Source organism: Anastrepha ludens, chromosome 5 (genome assembly GCF_028408465.1).
Source record: "Anastrepha ludens isolate Willacy chromosome 5, idAnaLude1.1, whole genome shotgun sequence".
NCBI classification, from domain to species: Eukaryota; Metazoa; Arthropoda; class Insecta; order Diptera; family Tephritidae; genus Anastrepha; species Anastrepha ludens.
In genome coordinates, this window is record NC_071501.1 from 94,134,381 (window position 1) to 94,155,631 (window position 21,251).

A 21,251-nucleotide genomic window follows, 5' to 3' on the forward strand; every position below is an offset into this window, starting at 1 on the left:
ACTGATAAAACATCTAGAAATGTTTTTTTTTGTTTTGTAAATCTGCTACCCACCATTGCGACATATTATACATATCTTCTGATGAATAATCGACAGAATTTTTTTTTCAGACGTACCTGAGCAGCACAAACAGTTACGCCAGTGGGGAAGCAAGTTTCTTATTATTGTCATTGAAAAAAAAATTGTTTCTGTTTTTGGTAAATAAAGAATTGATCTAATGACTAAACATGATTTTCAATTGATACCGATTGTTTTTCTTCAATTTTCAACACCTTCAATTTTCACATCTCTAGACCAGAAAGATACCTTGAAGTGTCTGGATTGTATAGATTCGTAAAATACGCACCAAAACACTGAATAAAGGCAAGTGTAAAATACAATTGGCGATGACAAAATTTAAATGCGTGAAGTCAAAGATTACTCCCAAATCATTTAAGACGTGAGTTCTTTATAATATATAATATTAAAATATTTGCATTTTGAAATACATCTTACTTATAGATTTTTAATGCGAAACAAATTTGCTATTATTTCACGTTTCACAGTACACAGTGGACTATCAACTACGCGAACTAACCCAATGATATCTGCTTACCGACGCACTCAGCTACTAGCGTTCATTACTCTTTTAGCGTACAACATTTTTGCCATGACTGTGATACAGCCACATCTACAGGAGAGAAGTTGTAATGCAGAAGAGAATGGCTACTGCTACTTTCCGCTAGACAGCGCCATACAACTATCCCTTGTACATTAACCCATACTCATAATCAAAATTTTTCATAATTGGTTTTAGATCCCAACCATTGAATAATTTATTTTATTTAATATATTTTAATTTGAGTTTTACTTTTTTGCTTATCGATATTTACACATTTACGAGTGTCCTTCAGGTTTTTTGTACGATTTGGGTTTGAATGACTTTTTTACTAAATGAAAAAAAAATATGATTTTGAGTGATGCACAGCTTTACGCGCTCCACTGATTGTTTCAAGCTTGCCGCTGTCTAGTTCACAAGTGTACAATATGATTAACTTACGACGCCATTTGTAAAAATTATAAATCTTCGCATATGGTGATTAATTTTGCGCCACCTAAGGGGAAGCTTAAGTTTTAATTTCTATCATTTATCACGGAAATTTCAATATTTTATCGAAATATTTTAGCGGAAGCTTTAATATTTAATAGATTTTATGATCCGATGGAAAAACTGCAACTGTTTGTGGTTGAGGTCCTTCTTACAGTGGTTCAGTTCCTTATCTTTTTATAAATAAAAATATGTTTTCGTTAAATGCTTTATTTAATAAAATTTCGCCTGAGATCGTAATTGATAGATATAAAAAGTTATAGAAATATTTAAAATTTCTCCACGCACTTCGCAAAATTCAGCGCCAATTTCATTTGAAATCGAAATCATCGTATGTACCGCTCAAAAAGTCGCCGTTGTTGCAATGATGTCGATGCACATCCGAGTCAAAGCACTTATCGTGCACGCGCTTGCTGCCTACACCAGCGCCCCCACCAGAGCCGCGACGATCGGCGCGTTCGCACTCTTCGCCTGCCGAACGGTCAGCGCAATGTACCGCACCACCGCCACCACCACCAGCACCACCAGCACGCCCACGGCTCTTACTGCGATGTCGGTGTTGGTGATGCTCAGCTGTTGTGTGATGGTGCGCATGCGCATGTGACGATCTCGTATGATCCTCATAAAGTGTTGAGCTCAAGTGCTCAATATCGTTGGGCGGCCGACAGTGAGGGGTGGGTGGTATGGGATCGTCAAAACGTGGACACGGATGATCACCCACAGGCGATGCAGTCTCGTAGCGTTTTGAGAGTAGAGTGAATTCCTGATGCGCTGAGCAGAGCGCTTGCAAGCGATGCAACAGATCTGATTCGGGCAAGTCACGCAAGTGCAGTGTGCGTGCGACCGAAGTTCGAAACGATTGTAGGTGGGAGAGTCGATGATTGGCATCGGAGAGTTGGCTTTGCAAACGTGTGATGTCTTCGCGCAGAGACTGTTGTGGGTAAGAAAAGGAATTAGTTGAGTAAAAGGATTGTAGTTTTGCTTGAAACTCACAGTGATAAGCGCCTCATCGCGGCAGCGTCTGTTTTGTGATGATTCGCTGGTAGATCTTAAACGATCTTTGACGCTATTATATTGCGCCAATAAACGTGTCTTTTCTTCTTCAAGATCACAAATTTGCCCAGTCAGCTCGTCAATCTTGCGCGCGCGCTCCAAGGCGGTGATCTGAATGGAAAATAATTATGTGATGTGTATTTTTATAATTTTGGTAACCTACCTTATACTCGACTGCCTCCGCCAGCTGCGCCTTGACTTCAGCTATTTGTGAGCGCGCATCCACCAGCTGTGCGGTGAGTTTATCAATCTGCTTGCTGGCTTTCTTCGTGCGACATACCGCTTCGTCGCGTTCACCCTGCGTGTCAGAGCAAATGTTTATTGGGTAAGTTACTTAGTTTATTTTCATATTTGTAGCATATCTTTTACCTGTAGCACACACTTGCCTCTGGCGCCCTCCTCAATGATCGCCAACTTACGACGCAGCAGCTCTAAATGCAGATCGCGTCGCTGCACCTGTTCTCGCAATACTCGCACGCGCCTTTGCAAATTGTAAACGGTGCTACTCTCCTTCAGCGGTATATCGTGACACGAACGCTCACGCCGCAATTTACCATGCACATGCGCGTGATGATCGCAACATCCCTAACATCGCACATAGAAATACAAAAGTTGCGCTTAATATAAAAATACCAGAAATCAACCAACCTTATCCGGTGAATGTTCATGCCGTGGGTGATGATGATAGCGATTCCCGCCGTCACGTTCGTGGCCATGGTGGTCGTAATGTGCTGAGATGCGTTCGGCGCGTTCTAGTAGAGACTCGGCCAAGATGTTGGTGTCTGTGCCGAGTGCGGGTGGTGAAGTGCATTCGGCCCAATTGAGCGCACGCGCCAGCCGGCGCAGATACTCTGACAGCCCCAGGTGATCGTTACGCAGCGTGTGTATCTCTGCTTGGCATTTCTCCAGACGTTCCTCCAACTCACTCTTTTGCGCTTCCTCAGTACGCAAGCGGCACTGTGTGGTCTCTTGGGTTTCCTTCAATTTCGATTGCTCCGAGTTCAACTGATCGCGCAGTGAATGTAGTTGCTGGAAATCAATTTAGAATGCAAGGGTAGTATTTATCAAAGGAGAAAAAGGTATTTGACTTTTATTTACCACACGCATCGCCTGATTTTCACTTAGAGTTTCGCGCACTTTCTCCTTAATCAGTGTTTCGCATGGCTCGGGCACATTCAGCTGATTGGCCAAACAACGTAGGAATTGCAAGCGCTCACTTTGCGTGCGATCGAAATTGTTTTGCAAGCGATGGCAGCGCGACTCGAAGCCGCGCAACTCTTCTTTCAGCTTTTCACCGCTTATCTCCGCCTCCGTCGACCGATCGCGTTGCAGCTGCAAATCACGTTCATATTGACGACAACGTCCTTCCAATTCGTGATTATGATTGGTCACACCTTCGAGTTGCGCACTCAAACGTTGTTTCTCTATATTGGCTAGCGATTTCAAATTCATCAACTCGTTCTCACAGCTACTCAGCGTATCGCATGTGGAACTTGCCTTCGCCTTGGTGCGTTGCAGTTCGATCATCACCTCTTCCGCACGATTCAGCACACACTCTGGCGTCAGCTGCACATTCTCACACATATCCACGCCTAGGCAGGTGGCAAGACGTCGAAACGAATCATTGAGTTGTGCGCGCGCCTGTTCCTTCTGCTGTTCCTCCGCAGCCAGGTGATTCTCGAGATGTTGTATTTTGCATTGCAACTCCTTGCCGCGTTCATCGGAGGAGTGCTTCTCGCGTTGTATGGTTTGTATGGTGGAATCGCAGCGTTGTTGTATGGATTGTTCACGATGCTCGGCAGTTTGTAGTCGACTTTGCAGACTGCTTATGAGTGCTGATTGACGCGCTGCTTGGGAGCGTAGATTTTCGCATTCAGTTTCGCGCGCAACCAATGCAGTACGTGCATCTCCGAGCTAACGACGGTAGCGATGATGAGGGAAAAGGAGTTTAATTATGTATCAGTAAGGGTTCATCACATTTTTCAACTTACATCATTCGCAAGACGGTCGCGTTTATAAGACAACGCTGCCAGTTCACTGCGCAGAGTTGTGACCAGATCAATGCCATGATGGTGGTCCGGGATGACGTGCGTGGTAGTGTTACAGTTGGACTCAAGCTAAAAGAAAAATAAAAGTTGTTCATAAATGGTGCAATCGAAGGAATTAAAGGTTAAGGTTAACCCGATGGTACTCATTAGGTACGTAATTACAAAAATGAATAGTCGCTACCGAGTAAAAACTAATGCAGAATTCAATGGGCGGTATTTAAGAACTATCTGGGGCGCACTATTCATAAATCAAGTTCTTTTAAGACTTCAGCATGAAAACCGGAACAGTTTGCGGCGATCGTAGCCGAATGATTTTTATCTTGACTAGTATTCTATTGGCTAGGGTTCGACCCTCACTAGGCATGAACGCACCAAAAATAGAAAAAGTATTGCTGTCATGAGAAACTCTTCATAATAACCCATCTGCAGTTCGAAAACGGCACAAAACTATATGTCCCCTTATTTGCCGAATAATATCAAGACGCACACCACAAAGTGAAGGAGGTGCTCGGCCAAACACTCAACAAAGGACGCGCTAGTTAAAAGGGGTGGCGCAAAATTAGTCTCCCTATAGGAAATTCCATAATTTTTGCAAATGGCGTCGTACGTTAATCAATCAACCTTATGAACAAGATAGCTGCAGTATACAAACAGACAAGCAATGGAGCGCGTGAAGACCAAAATAAAGATTTCCATCACTCAAAATTCTTTTTTATCTAGTAAAGAAGTTACTCAAAAACAAAATTGGATGATTCATTTTTTGTATATGTTTACATATGTATATATATATATACTAGGTCGGGTCGATTTGTGGGGAGGCAAAAAATATATTTGGACTCGATTGGAGCACTCTAAATGGGTCAAAGTTGGATTTTTGAAAATTTGCCCCTACCCAAAAGTTCGACCCAAATTGGGGGACATCAGAATTCGTTTTAGAGGTATGGTTCCTTCGGCAAAGTTTCTTATTTTGATCCCTAGAATACGATTTTCAAAGAGCAATGAGCGATTTTTAAATCGACCCGCCCTTCTATATACATATATATGTATTTATATATTGGCGCTTACACCCTTTTTGGGTGTTTGGCCGAGCTTCTCATATATACATAAATTATTGATTCCACCTAAAATATTACTAATAGCATCTTCTAGGTGCCATATCCCATGAGTAGTTAGCACAGATCTCATCTCCATCATCGATTTCGTTCTATTTTAGTCCAGTAATATTTCCAATTTCTGGTTTTTCTAGATTGTTTTTCAGCGACCCCGGGGCATAACTGAAGTCAAGAAAGCCGCTTTGTCCTTCTTTAGGGCATATGACACTTTAAAATCTTCTTGAAACCCAAAACGACAACTAAGAACTTTTCAGCCCTTTGTTGCTGCAAGGAAAGGTGGAATTTTAGATCAATTTTTCTTTAATGCGCCGAGTCTAGTAATGTTTTTACAAGTAAGTGTCGCCGCGTTAAGTCAAGCTGGCAGGAGAAGTATTTCAAAGTTAAATCTTAATTTTTATAAGCTATGTTGATTAAGTTGTTGAACACAGTTGTAAACTGTAATAGGATTGGTTGGTTAGTTAAAGTGGCGATTCATCCAGAATCCAACTAGCGCTTCCGCACCATTTTGTTACCACATCTTGGTTACCAACGTTTACAGTTATTTACAGCAAGACTTTATCCGGTCTGTGCAGCTTAATAACCTTATTAGGCGGTTGACGTCTACGTCAGACAGTGGTTCAAGAATCTCGAAAAGTGGTTTGCCAAGGGTTGACATTCTCTCCTTCCATAAGGAAGGCATTGCCAGAGGAAATGGAAAATCGTTTCGTTTTTCTCTGGTTGTGTACAACTGTAACAGTGTTTGTTGTAAGGGATTCCCATTATGGCTACTTGTTCCCCGATAGATTAGAAGCCAGTTATTACTGCCGTGAGTCTTCTTCGTTTTATATTTGTCAGCATTGACATTTGTTTGTGGTCATAACTTTCTGCTAACTTTACATGTAGTCTGGTCTCTCTATCTGCATTCCGCGACTTGTAGATATTTTAAGGAAATTGTATTCTTGATCGCAGTTAGTGGTTTGAGTACTAATTCTGCAAGAATGCTATTCATAACAGGTCCCCCATTTGCCAATTCGTCCGCTTTTTCATTTCTTCCAATGTTCCGATATCCCCGGGGTGGAAAAATTCATATTGAATGTCACCGTTGGAATGATGTAATCAGTCCACCACGAGGTGAACTGAATTTATTGCAATAATAGACTGGCATGACCATAAGTTTCGCCCCTACAGCGCATCGTTTTATTTAACCATCTTTTTGATATGAAGATCTACCGGAAAATAAGATATGAGGGTTTTTAGAAGGGAGACACCAATTTTACATGTAAATAAATTACACATGCTGCATTTAAATATGGAGTTCGATATCACTCATGGGACCAACCTGATCTCTTTTAAGTAATCGATCTTTGAGGCCCATTTTCTAACACTATTTCGCACATATGGGTTCGGACGTTAGCAAATTTTTATACAGTTTTTTTATTAAACTCCTCTAACGCAATCCCATAAAAAGAGATGCAATGGCGTTGAGACGGATGACTCGAGATTACACGATTACCGAATTTCCTCTTCAACAGATATATTCTTTTACCAGCTATGCGGCTTGTGACACCATCTCTTTGAAAGCACATATCACTGATGTCAAGCCCATTAAATTCTGGAAAAACAAAATATATGAACAAGTCAAGATATCAAACTCCATTGACGCTAACATGGCGATAATTTGGTAGATTCGTTGACTATACACCAATGGCACCTACGGATGGTCTCTTGTTTATTTAAAAAGTTATGAAAAAAAATTAAAAAAAAGAATCATTTTATCCTATCATTAATTGACGCAGTATTCGACACGCAAATCTTATGGACTAAAGTCCGTGGGCGTTAGCTGCTCTTAAAAATTAACTCATTTGCAAATCTTTCCGGAGCTCCTCCTCCTATTTGTGGCGTGCGTCTTGATGTTGTTCCACAAATGGAGGGACCTACAGTTTAAAGCCGACTCCGAGCGGCAAATGGTTATGAGGAGCTTTTTCATGGCAGAAATACATTTGGAGGTTTGCCATTGCCTGTCGAGGGGCGACCGCTATTAGAAAAAACTTTTTCTTCATTTTGGTGCTTCACCGAGATTCGAGCCTACGTTCTCTCTGAATTCTGAATGGTAGTCACGCACCAACCCACTCGGCGACGGCGGTCGCCGGCAATTAAAGAATAATTGTTTGATAGTATACCCAAGGTGGCGCAAAAATAGTCATTAATTTTGTTTTAGAATAATTTTTTGCTAAATAAAAAAACTATGATTTTGAGGGATGGAAATCTTTGGGTTGGGTACGTAATGCTGTATGATACAATATTCTGTTTACAAAATGCTGTATACGAAATTCTGTATTTCAAAATTCTGTAAAAATATTCTGTATTGCCGAAATGCTGTATTGACGAAATTCTGTATTGACGAAATTTTGCATTGAAAATTCAGTTTCGTATTTTTGCGTAGAACTCCTTTTCGCGTGGGCGGCCTTCGGCCGCGCTTCAAAAAAATAACCCTCATCAGTCCGATGTCCACCGTATTTTTGCGTAGAGCTCCTTTTTTCGTTGACTTTTGTCAACACAAAATTTTTTCAATACAGAATTTTGTTAATACAGAATTTCGTCAGTACAGAATTTCGTCAGTACAGAATTTTGTCAATACAGAAATTTTTTAAGACAGTACAGAATTTTGTAAATACAGAATTCTGTAAATACAGAATTTTGTCACTGCAGAATTTTGTTACGTTAATTTACAGTATTTCGTACGAAAAGAATTTTGATATACAGCATTTTGTAGGGATACCGAAATCTTTACTTTGACTTTTACGGGCTCCATTACTTGTCTGTGTGTGTACTGCAGCTATCTAGTTCACAAGCGTCAAATATGATTGACGTACGACCCCATTTACAAGAATTATAAGCCTTCCACCTTATATTTTCGGAAACGTCTTCATCTAAATTTCACTTAGCCGAGTAGTTTTGCAAAGTATTATTTTCCAGCGGTCTAATTTTTTTTCGAAAGATAATTTCTCTCATTGAACAAACTATGAATTTTGCCTAGGTGCTAACCAAGGGCCAATACAGCTGGAATATACCGTCGTAACACCTCTTGGGTAGTTGTAGCTTTATGTATCGGCGTGGAGTCTTGTCAAAAGTGTGTGGGCTCTTCATTAAAGAGGGTTTTTGTTAAACTCTTTCGATGCATTCCCAGATATGATCTTCGTGCACTTTGGCTCCAGTTTTTATTGCATAAATGAAACCGTTTTAGAATACTTTCACCAAATATTACATATTGTGGTTGATGAACTCTCTGTATACTTGAGAACAGTATTTTAATATCTTCACTTTTTAATATGTTCTTGCATATTTTGTGTAATAAAAAATAAAACGCAACAATTTTTTGTAGGGACCGCAACTGTTATGCAACTATTTCCAAACACCCATTATATAATTTTTATTTTTTTACCAAGATGTCTTCAGTCCAAAGTTAGACTTTTATTATTCTCGTAAAATATTTTACCCTTATTTTTTCAATCAGAAATAAAAGATCTGGGATACTCGTATATTATTTATGAAGCGCCAGCGGCATAAGTTAGTTTAGAATGCGCGTTCTCAGCATTTAAGCTGTTCTCATGAACTTTGCTGACGCGCCATTGCACGGTTTATTGCAACATTCCAGTGTAATTTGTTCTAATCGAGAGGTTAAAGATGGTTAGTCCACCTACGAATAGCTTTCATGAAGAGCTTATAATGGATTAATTTTGGCATCGATCCGAAAGTCTTGTACTACTTTCCAGCCTCAAAAAATTTCGGCGAATTCGGTCATACAGAGCTTTTATGGTTCTACTCGTACGAGCAACATGCGAACATTCCGTTCTAATCCTATCCACTACTTGAGATGAGTATAGAAATTGGCGAAGGCTACAACATACAAATGTGCTGAATATTTTTAAATTTTTTAGCAACCTTAATATCTAACTCGCGCTATTTTCGCACTTTTACAATGCAATCTCCGAAACGATTATCTTTGCCATCTCACGCCCAAATCAATCGCGTGAAATTTTAAACCAAACTGAGTTGATTTTATTTTGGAATAAAACATTTTTGCCAAAGAAATGAAATAATGTGAAAATTTAATTCAAAATTTAATTGCTTGAAAAATCTTGCAACAGAACACTTTCATTTATTCAAATATTTCCAAGTTCAAAGCAATCAATTCAGAGACGAAGACTTGAAAGAAAATGTAATACGTGGAATTGTTGTAACAGCAAAAGTGATGGGCTACTTAATTTTTATTTTTTTCAATCGAAAACAAAAGTTTATGCTGCATATATGTATGTATGTATGCGCCTTCAAATATTTTCGCTTCTATACCAAATGATGGTGATGCGGTGACACTCGCCCCAGATGTTCATGATGCGCCGCGTTCAGGTGATGATGGTGATGCAAATGTTGATGTTTCTTCTCATTTGACATATTCACTACAATAAGCTTCTAGTAGAAGTTTCACTTTAGACACGAGTCACAATTTGGAAGACGGATCGGAACAATGCGCCCACACGTTCGAGCGAATCGCGCTCGACTAACTAAACCAAATCTAGTTTTTGGTTAGTTACTTCACCAAAAAATAGACTGAAGATGCGCCAAGTTTCGATATGACAGTTAAAATGGTGAATGGGTTGCAGACAGCAACATAACAATACATATCGACAGTGTTATTAATATGTGTTGTTGTTGCTGGCAATAAAAATCAAACTTATGGAATTTACAGTAACATAACATAAGGCGTTCAACAGTCATGGCTACAATTTGCTAAAAGGTGAATCAAAGTGAGGATTTGCTGCATGAAAACGGAGGGTGGAATGAGGTGAGGAAATGGAAAAATGAGCACAATGGCAACGCTTGTTTGTTTGTTGCTAGCTGATACTTTCGATGTGTGTATGTGTTGCGTGATTTGTTGTTGTTATCTAGGTCATTCACATGACGGCACAGAAATACCATGAAAAGTCGAAATAGGAGCAAGCGGGTCGCATTCAATAACAAAGCGAGCATAAAATGTTCTAAATTATTTCATGGGTAGAGGAAACATGGATGCTTGTGTGTGTGTGGGTATGTATGAATGTATGCGTGTATGCACGTGTACATGTGTGTATGTGTGTAGTGTTTCCGTCATTGTGCGTGAGTTTGTGTTATCCTATGTATTTTTACGTGTTAGCTTGGCAACGCTTCAGAAACGGAAACTCATCGAACACCGATTGAGCACAGGCAACAGGGTCGCTGGGCACAGTGGGGTTTGTTGCATGATTTATTTAAAAATTTATTTATTTTTCTTGTGTAGATAATCTATATAGAAAGTATAAAGATCTTTGGAGACTACGTAGTAGAATATATAATATATATATATATATATATATACCGTGCCCGTATATATATATACATGTAATATATATACCTATATAGAGGGCGGGCACGGTATATATATATATATATATATATATTATATATTCTACTACGTAGTCTCCAAAGATCTTTATACTTTCTATATAGATTACATATATATATATGTATTTGAGGACGACTTAAGAGTAAAGCTAATTAGCTTTTATTTTGAATAAAATTTAATGAAATTTCACAAATTTTTTACACAACATTGACTTTTTAAATTTTTATTAAACCATTCAACAAAATTTCCATTAGCTGCAATAAACTTCTCGATCCAGGTCAGGTAAGGGGGGCAAGCGCGAATCAAACGCTCCTTATTCATATTGACCATAACGATTTTAAGTGCAGCCATCACAGAAGAAATGTTGTTATTTGTTTCACGCTCAACTACGTCCCTTAAGTAATAGTCCTGGGATTAAGGTCTGGGATGTTAAGTGGTTATAAGTATACTTAGGCACTGCAGAGTGTTTAATGTTGTTTTGAAGGCGTTTTGATCGGACAACTCGCTGTTCTTGTATTTGCTCTGACATAAACTGTCTTCTGCGTATAGCGTAGGATTTGTAGCGGAGATCTTCATGGACATTTCTATGGATAAGAGCCCCAGAAACATTAAGCTTCCTTGCAAGAGCCCTCATTGTATTTGAAGGGTCGTCGTCAATGATCTTCTGTACTTGTTGAATAAATTCTGCAGTTCGGCCAATGTCAGAACGTTGATCGTGTTCTTTGCGTTTTGCAACAAATTCTACATTGCCGCCTGTTGAGGAGATCTTTTATGGCAAAAATACACTCGGGGGTTTACCTTTGTCCGCCAAGGGGCGGCCGCTATTAGAAAAAACTTTAACATTTGGTGTTTCACAATTTTTTATGCTCGGTTTTTCGAAGCTGACCTCTACCAAATAGTAGTCACACATTCGGCTACGGCGGCAACCGAAAAGAAAGATAGTAGGTGTAAAATAGCCAATAGAGTTTGAGGGAAGTTTTAAAATCATAGAAGCTTCAAGCAAAAAAAAACAAAAAAATCTAAATTCAATGGGCTCCAATGTATGCTACAATACAATACTGAAATAAATACTATTGAGCAGGACTGTATAATCAATTCCATTGAATTAAATAGGAATTTTGATTGGAAATCTACACATTGACTACAAATTTTGCCAAGAGTGGTTATCCTCTTGAAAGGTGTACCATTTCAAAAATCTATAAATTTTTGGCGCATTTTAAAATTAAAATATGCTTAAAGTATATGGTCCAAATTTACGAATTTTGATATATTAAAAAATCCAACTGGAAGTAAACTGGGTTGACTCTCTGTCGATGCTCAATTCAGCTGATCGGGGCTGAATCGACATTTTTGGATATTCTTCTATACTGGCCGCTACGGTGGCTATATTTTCTACACTTTCCATGAATATCTGTCTGGTTGGTGACTTAAGGTTCAAAAGATTGTATTTACGCTCAAAATTTCTTTGCAGTTGCAACGAATTGCTTGAGCACTAAAGACATGTTGATGACTGATGACGAATTTCAACGTTGCGTATTCCCCACTGACTTTGGAATTTCGTTAATATTTTGAAATAATTTCCATACGTTCGCTAAGAGTGAAATGATGCAATGGTAATAAGGATGAAATAGCAAAGCTCACTGCATATTTTGATAGCTGAATGGCATTGGTAACTTTGGCAGTTGCTGTAACATAACAATTAGACAAATTATCATTGGGTGACTGGTTTCCTATACTGAGCTAATCGAGCAGAAAGTCATACACACTTCCTTATGCACAATAGTGGTTTTTATTCGGTCGATAATTATATTTTTTTGTTAAAAAGTCCTTACTTTATGCTTTATTGTTAATAAAAGCAAAAAAAACGTTTTTTGAAATTTTTTCTTTGAATTCTATAATTTTCTTTTGCAAATTTTAAAAATTCCCCACTTTATTCTGTAATTAAGAAAATGCGATTTTTTTTAATTTTTCTTTTAATTTGGTAATTTTCTTTTGGAAATTTTAAAAAATTCTTACTTTATTCTTTATTTTTAACAAAAAAAGTGCGACTTTTCAAAATTCCTTACTTTATTCCTTATTTTTAACAAACAAAAAAAAAGACGATTTTTGAAAATTTTTCTTTCACCTCTGTAATTTTTGTTCGTAAATTTAAAAAATTCGTTACTTTATTCTTTGTTTAAAAAACTGCGATTTTTGAAATTTTTTCTTTCAATTCTGCAATTTTCTTTTGTTAATTTCAGAAATTCTTTACTTTATTTTAACAAAAACAAAAAAACAGCGATTTTTGAAAATTTTTCCTTCAATTCTGTAATTTAAAAAATGTGTTTCTTTATTCTTTTTTTTAACAAAAAAAAAAAAAAAACAATGCGATTTTTGAACATTTTTCTTTCAACTCTGTAATTCTCTTTTGCATTGAAGTAGACCTACTTGCCATTTTTATAAATAAACTTACTTAAAGCTCAAATACTAGCCCAAGATACTGAGGTACTACCATAAAAGGATACATAATCAGGCAACGTTTAATACAAATAGAAGCATACTTCGTAGCAGCCACCCAGCTTAGTTCACAGACGCCCACCTTGACCGCGCAAAACAAGAGCAAACTACTAACCAATGTATTAAATACAAATTTATCACCATAAAATAAATTACAAGTAAACAAAAAAGTCATGCAACAAATATTAAAAAGTTTATATAACATTACACTCAATTGGGAAAAAGTCCTAAACAGATAAGAATACCCCAGCCATTAATCAAATTGAAAACCACGCAGCACCGGCATTCGAATTTTCTTAAATGACTTTGGCCACCTCTGCTTCACTGTGAACTTAGTGCATACTCGTATACATATGCACGTGTGTGTGTGCTTAAGCTTGAAGAGAAGTTATGTTTAACCTTAGCACTCTTACCACAGGCATTGAAAACTTTCTCGGTGAGCGCATAAATTAAGTGAAGTTTGGTTTTGTTTACACAAAGTTGATAAGCAACTAATCGGCGCAGAAAGTAATCGGCGTAGAAAATTTGCCAATGAGGTGACTTTTTTTCCGCGAAGAATATTAATGCAGCAAATAGCAAAACGATGGTTAGTCATGACTTTGGGCTTGAATAATAGATATATTAACGTTATTTGCTGAATTATGTTACTCCAAGTGCTGGCCCTACGCTCCACCAGCAAAAAACAAACCTCTCTCTAATTTCAAGTTGCCCTGAATAGCCTCTTTTAGTAAAAGTGCCATAACTCCCTCGAATTTGCTCTGATTGCCTTGAAGCTTCCATTGCACTATTGTACAAGCTCCAGCATTTCCAACCATGCTGGAGGATATTATATCCTAGTATATGTATAAATATAATATATATAAGTGCTGTTCTTGTTGCCAATAGATTGCGTGAATTTTCATTTACTCTTCAGTATCCGTTCTTCTTTCCACACTTTATTTTGAGTATGGAGGGCCACCGGATTCCATAAAAAAAAATTTTCTTTTACTCGACACTGACAGAAAATATTTTATTCTGAGAAATAGCGATTATCAGATACACTTTTTTCCATTGGCTAAGATTGAAAGAAAAAAATGTTGAGCTTTGAGCCAAACCAGAGACGTCATATGATAAGATCGTAAAGAACGAAATGCTGGTATGCAAGTGTGTGCCCCATCAATGATAGTAAACTGTGATCAATTGGAGCTAAGTATGCTGAAAATTCGGCTTCCTCAGTGAGATGATGTATTTTATTATTTTTTTTTTTTCATAAAAGAAAACCTCCTTTGTTGTTTCTTTTGAAGATTTTATAGTAAATCGCTGTACAATTCGAATAATTGCTGCCGCAGCTTGAGCTTGTTCCAATTTCACTTAGTTTAGAAGTTCATATTAGATTATAGGTATACAAGAAAACCTAAGGCATAGCTTCGAATGCATTTCTACCAAGAAAGAATGCCTTCTTGGGAAAAACTTTGTATGTTCTTAACTGAATGTTGCTAGCAGAGATTAAAAAAGTAAGGATACTCAGTAGATTTAGTTCGAAAATTAGTCACTCTGCCGGAATATTTATAGTCTTTCCAAATTACGTACGTCAATCATATTTGACACTTGTGAACTAGACAGTAATAGGCGTAAATACAAAAAAATAAATTATTTAGTAAAATAATTTTTTTTTATTTAGTACAATTTTAACTGTGGATACAACGCCCAAAAATTATTGAAGTTTATTATAAAAATGGTCGGTCCTTAAGAACAAAATATCGGAAAATTTGGAAAATTTTGTTGGGGGAAATAATCGTCCGAATGAGTCGACAAGTGAAAGGTTGGGAAAAAAATTTGAAGAAACTGGTTCAGTCGAGGATAGAAAAAGAACAGATTTTACCTGTATACATTTAAATAATGTCGTGATGACATGTTTTATTTTGAAACAACTTCTAGGAACGTCTTCTAAAATATCCTTCAGTTAACGTCCTCAGCATTTTAACCAATTTTTACTATTTTTCTTTGTTTTTTGTTGTTTGAATCTCCATTATTTTATTAAAGTTCTTAAATAAAAGTCCAGCTTCTTGTCTAACAAAAACCAAATCCAAGTTTCACACTTTATAAAAAAATTAGAAAAATTCTATCCCTTTTCGCCACATTTCCAAAAGAAGTTCGAGCATTTATTTAGGAGAAAGTGCGCTGTACCGTCATGAAAGAAAAATTATAACAAATTAAGGGAATTTTTCAGCAACTTCAAATTAGTACTCGTTGTACTAAAAATTAATGGGCTATACATAAAACTGCATATCAAAAAATTGTCTAGAAATTATTATTAAAAACCGTGGAATTGTACATATCAATAAAATTACTGTCTTATTTTTAAATCCTAGCTCCTTCAGGCGATATGTTAAGTCCAGGAAATCATTCTCAAGAACTCCTTTCGTTGTCTATTATAATGAAGCTCAATCATATTCTTTTCTTGATGCGGCTAATCTTTCTGCAGATTTCTTCCGCTCGAATTTTGAAGTAGACCCGGATTTGGTTCATGAGTGTCACTTGAACATGAATTCCTCAGTTAATATACATAGGTTCGTTTTCTGATGTTGAGGAAGGAATCCGGCAACTCACGAAAATCTGATGTAGATCGCCAAATTATCCAAGGTTTCAAAATTATTTGAACTTCTTGTGAAATATCAAATTATTTTGCAGTTAATAGTTTAACCTCTGTAGACCAAAACGGTTTCATAAAAAGTAGATTAACAGCTTCAAATCTGGCAGTGTTTTCTGAAATTGTATATCAGCTTTTCAAAAAACTTCAAGTTGACACTGTGTACACAGACTTTTCAAGGTTAATCACAGGGTTTTAATTTCCGAATTGAGGGTTATAGGATTTCATTCTAATATTTTAAAATATATTAAATCCTATCTCTTCTCTGGAAAATGTGTTGTTAAATTTGATGGCGCGTAATCTATTTCTTTCATTGCGTCCTCTGGTGTACCCCAGGGGAGTATACTGGCTCCCCTACTTTTTTATAATTTCTGTTCATGACATATCTAGTTATTTTAATAGCGCAAATTTTCTTGTGCCAGCTGATGATTTAAAGATATACTCGATGATCGCAAGTACACCGGACTCTTTAAAACCCTTCAATTTGATTTAGAGGACCTCGTTGCTTGGAGTAAAAGAAATAAGTTAGATTTAAATATAAGCATTTGTTTTTACATTTCTTATTCTAAATCTTGTTCTCTTATATCCACTTCCTACCACATTTGGGGATCTAGTTTTTCCAATCGAAGTGAAATTATTGGTCTTGGTGTGGTATTTGATTCTAAATTCTCTTTTCAGAGACATTTAAATTAAACCATTTCAAAGTCTTTTTCCGTACTTGCGTTTATTCGACATTTTAGTTCGGACTTTGTTGATCCATATATTCTAAAATTGTTACATACGTCTCTGGTGCGCACGAAGTTGGAATACGTCGTTTTTGTTTGAATACTTTTGTACTTTGTTTGAACGTCCAGAAAGCTTTTATCCGATATGCTTCACCTTCATTGAATTTCTCTGATCCAATTCCGTCTTATAAAAGTCGGTGCTCGCACTAGATATTTGAGGGTTATTCTCGCTTTCGTTTTCGATTTGATAAGTGAAGCGCTACTCTCCCCATCGCTGCTCGAGAAAGTTAATTTCAATATTCTTCAGCGGAGCGTACGGGGTAATGATATTTTCTGATTTTGGATGGTTAGAACTAATTATGCTTCCAATGCTCCGATTTCTATAACTCTGGGAGAATTTAATTCACTTTCAAAACATAATTGGCCTAGATTTTTCTACAGCAAAGTACCACTTCAACTAAGGTCTACGTATTATCTAGTATTCTTTCTTTATAAATTATAGGAAATTAATGAAACATGTTAATTATAATTTTAATTTATTTCTGGTTCTGTTAGTTTAACCCATGTGCCAATGTCTTTGACAGCCCCTAGTGAAATTTTCCAAGGAACCTTTTTGTAGAACATATTAACCCTTTAATACCCAGTGTAAGAGAACTTTTGAACAATTTTTGAAAAAAAAAATTAGTTAAATAGTAACATAACGGTGGGATTGAACGAGTTAGGTTAGGTGAGGTTGGTATGGTTGCCCAGGGAGTGAGCACACTTGGACGAAGAAAGGATTACGAACAATGACTATGTTTGCGTCAACCGCTTTGTGCTGCTGATGAAATTCATAATATTTTTAATGTCAGCGCCAGCTATATCAGTAGGCGTGGCAAAGAAGTAAGAGCCAAGATGCCTGGATCTTAGCCCCGTCAGAGCAGGGCAGCTAAGGAGAAGGAGCTGAGATGATTCCACCTCATCCTCCATACATCCAGCGCAAAAAAGACTCGAGGTGATTCCAAGTCTCACAGCATGCATTCCTCGCACATTGTGTTCTGTGAGAGAATCCACTAGATTAGAGAGCTGATATTTTGTCAGCCTCAGAAGCTCGCCCGAGCGCCTCCGGTCCACACGTGGCCAGAAGGATTTCGCCACCTTACACGTTTGTGTATTTGCCCAGCGCTCGCTGAGTTGGCGCGATGCCCATCTTTCCAGGAGCAGACCGCAGGCAGTCAGGGGGTTTCCAATTCTCTCCCTTCGCGGCGAAATCACCTCACATGTCCCTTGTCTGACCAGCTCATCCGCCTCACAGTTTCCCACAATGTCGCTGTGACCGGGAACCCAGATGAGGCTGATGTCAAAGAATTCGGACGCAGTCGCAAGTGAGGTCAAGCATTCCTTGACCAATTCCGAATGCACCGTCATAGACCCTTATTGCCGTTGGCTGTCGGAGTAAATATTTACTTTCTTGACTGTTAGACTACAGTGGTCCGGTAACCTGAATTTGCGATTCAACGAGTTAAAACGCTCTACAAAAAACAAAAAAAAAAAAAAAAAAAAAATTGCTTTGCAATTGGTTTGGTTTGGGCCCGAGCCGATGACCAGAAAATTGTCGCACTGTGTTATTTAGCACTAAACTGTTTGTCGTTAGTCTGTAATAAATACTGGATTTTTTGATTATTAAATAAAGCGTAAATAAAGAGAGAAAACCTTGAGAATGTTTCACTTCATCTAATGTTACGATACAAAATTCACCACCCTCTGTATAGAATTCGACCTAAGTATCAACTAAGTTAGAAGCAACTAAAATTTCCATTATTCTCTAAAATCCGTTCTCAGCTCCCGTTCTCGGTCTACGGTGTAGTTTTTTTGTGGCTTATTCCTTGTCACTTAATTTTTTCCGTTTAATTTTTCGTTTCATTTCGTTGTCTTTGATCTACACCTTGCGTCGGGTTTCACACTCATTGAAGCTCACCTTGCTGCTATTTGTCACTTTCACATCTTCACATAAAATCTCAAATATACGCCAATCCTCGGCAGTATTACCAGACGTTTGCGGAAATGGAGTGTCGCGTGACATTTTTATTTAAGCGTATGTTGACAAAAATTACGTATTTTATTTGTTTTGCATATTTTGTTGTCTGTATTTAAATTATATGCAAACCAACTATACACAAACCGACGACCATTGCGATGAATTTTCTTGCAGTTACTCGTCTTCTTCATTCAGATTCTTGGTTTTAGTTTTCGAAAATGTTCTTTTGTTGTTTCTAACAAATTTTAAAAATTGCCTAACAACAATGCATTTACATATGAACGTATGAATGTGCATACACTCGTCGAAAAAAAACTGTACACAACTGTATTTGTAGAAAAAACTTCGTTCACAAATTTTGACCGTACATTTAATTTGAAATTTTTGAAATTTGAAACGGTCGAGCCAAGGAGCACTAGGAGATTTGGTGGCTCCTAAAACACTCAGGCTAAAAAGCCCATTGTATTTAAAGCTCTTGAAAGGGGGTAGATAGTAAAGGAGGGAAGGAGAAAAGTATCAGAGAAAGAGATAGAAAAGAATAGAGACAGAGATAGAGATAGTTAGTCCTGTGAGAATTTTCCAGATTCTTTGGCAAATCTGTAAATATCCTCCAGTTTTAGAGAACGAATATTACTCATTCTCATGACATCGGAATCCAAAACTCGTAGCCAACGCTCTAGCAAAGGCATAACACTCACAAAGAAAATGGTCAGAGCTATCCGCCTCCACCAAGCTCCACAGGCACATTGGGTCTTGAATGATTCCAATGGTGGTCATCTGCTGATCTCATGGGTTGTGTCCTGTAATGATACCGACCATCAACCGAACGTCTTTCCCTCTAAGTTCTAATAGAAAGTTTGACAGTTTTCTGTTCGGACTTCTCACAAAACTCTGTGAAGTTCTACAGCGTTCTAGACCGGACCTTGCCTACATAATCGTGGATCAAATTCATGATTCCTGCGAAACTGATTCCGATTATTGGCTCTGGCCCTTGTGGGGGCACCGTTGATCAACGGTTAGCCAATTCATCGGCAATTTCGTTTCCTTGAACACCGGAGTGTCCCGGAACCCATATAAGTACTAGCCTATTTTGTCTTGCGACAGAATTGAGCTTCTTCTTACATTCTTGAACAATCTTTGCGGTTTGTTTCGTGTTCTCCAGGGCCTTCAGTGCAGCCTGACTGTCACTGAAAACTGCAATCTGTTTCCCGCGCCATCTCCTCTCGATTATCCATTCGGCTACTTTTAGGATGGCAAAAACTTCTGTTTGGAAAACAGTTGCCATTCCCCGCATAGCATAGTGATACTTATTACTATCGTTTAAGTGCCATCCGCCTCCAGACCCTATTTCATTCTTGGACCCATCGGTAAAGTAAATATCCGTCAGAGCTCCCTGCAAGCATTCTGGACTGAATCTGACATCAAATTTCCTTCCAAATGAAACTGTGGGTATCAGGTCGTCTTTAGGTGCCAAAAACAGTGGATACTGCTCAGATAGCAACTTTTTTAATTTAATTTTAACTAATTTTCAATAAAAATAAAGTTTATTGTATATTACAAATCGTATTATTAAAAGTTCGAAACTTGGTAAGAGATTCAGCAATCTTTACCAACTCTTCAGTAAAATTTCCTACTTTTTAATTTGAATTTTTAGAAAAGTTTTGAGTACGCAGATTTATAGCTCATGCAATTTTAGTTTAACAAAGTGAAAGTTTCAAGTGTCTCAAAAATCGGGATTGTTTAAAAAAATTTTTTTTTTGTGATTCTGCCATATAAAACCCATTATGGGACGGAGAAAAAATACGATATTTAAAAAGAAAAAATTTTAAACAAATTGTCAACTGTGATCAACGCGATTTTTTAAATATTTCAAACGGGTTGGGTACGTAATGCTGTATGATACTATATTCTGTTTACAAAATGCTGTATACAAAATTCTGTATTTCAAAATTCGGTAAAAAATATTCTGTATTGCCGAAATGCTGTATTGACGAAATTCTGTATTGACGAAATTTTGTATTGACAAAATTCTGTATTGACGAAATACTGTAAGTAAATGATAAGAAATTCAACAAATTTAAAAAAAAAGTGCCCTTTTTTTTCTTCAGTTTCGATAGAATCCACCGTATTTTTGCGTAGAGCTCCTTTTCGCGTGGTCGGCCTTCGGCCGCGCTTCAAAAAAATAACCCTCATCAGTCCAACTCCGGCTACGCAATCCACAGTTTTTTTGCGTAGAACACCTTTTTTCATTGACTTTTGTCAACACAAAATTTTTTCAATACAGAATTTTGTTAATACAGAATTTCGTCAGTACAGAATTTCGTCAATACACAATTTCGTCAATACACAATTTTGTCAATACGGAATTTTTTTAAGACAGTACAGAATTTTGTTTTTACAGAATTTTGTAAATACAGAATTCTGTAAATACAGAATTTTGTCACTGCAGAATTTTGTTACGTTAATTTACAGTATTTCGTACGAAAAGAATTTTGATATATGTACAACATTTTGTAGGGATCCCATTTCAAACTTACACTTTCTGACAATACAATTGAATGAGCCATAAAACCACATACTTAAAATGTTTCTAAAAATTCTGATTAAAAAGTTGGAAATTTTTCTGAAAATTAGTGAAATTTTTGTTAAAAAATGCCAAATATTTTTATTACAAATTAGTTAAATT

General features: G+C 37.2%; 1 protein-coding gene across 1 annotated transcript; it reads right to left on the reverse strand.

Annotated features, from left to right (window-relative positions):
* Window positions 1–1,397: 1,397 nt before the first annotated feature.
* Window positions 1,398–18,610, reverse strand: LOC128865246 (coiled-coil domain-containing protein 170). The gene is made up of 8 exons (XM_054105387.1): window positions 18,506–18,610; window positions 4,132–4,257; window positions 3,239–4,054; window positions 2,789–3,169; window positions 2,510–2,725; window positions 2,304–2,438; window positions 2,081–2,251; window positions 1,398–2,018 (listed from the first exon to the last, which is right to left on the reverse strand). The coding sequence occupies exons 1-8, from the start codon at window positions 18,608–18,610 to the stop codon at window positions 1,398–1,400; spliced, it is 2,571 nt and encodes an 856-aa protein (XP_053961362.1).
* Between the last annotated feature and the right edge of the window lie 2,641 nt (window positions 18,611–21,251).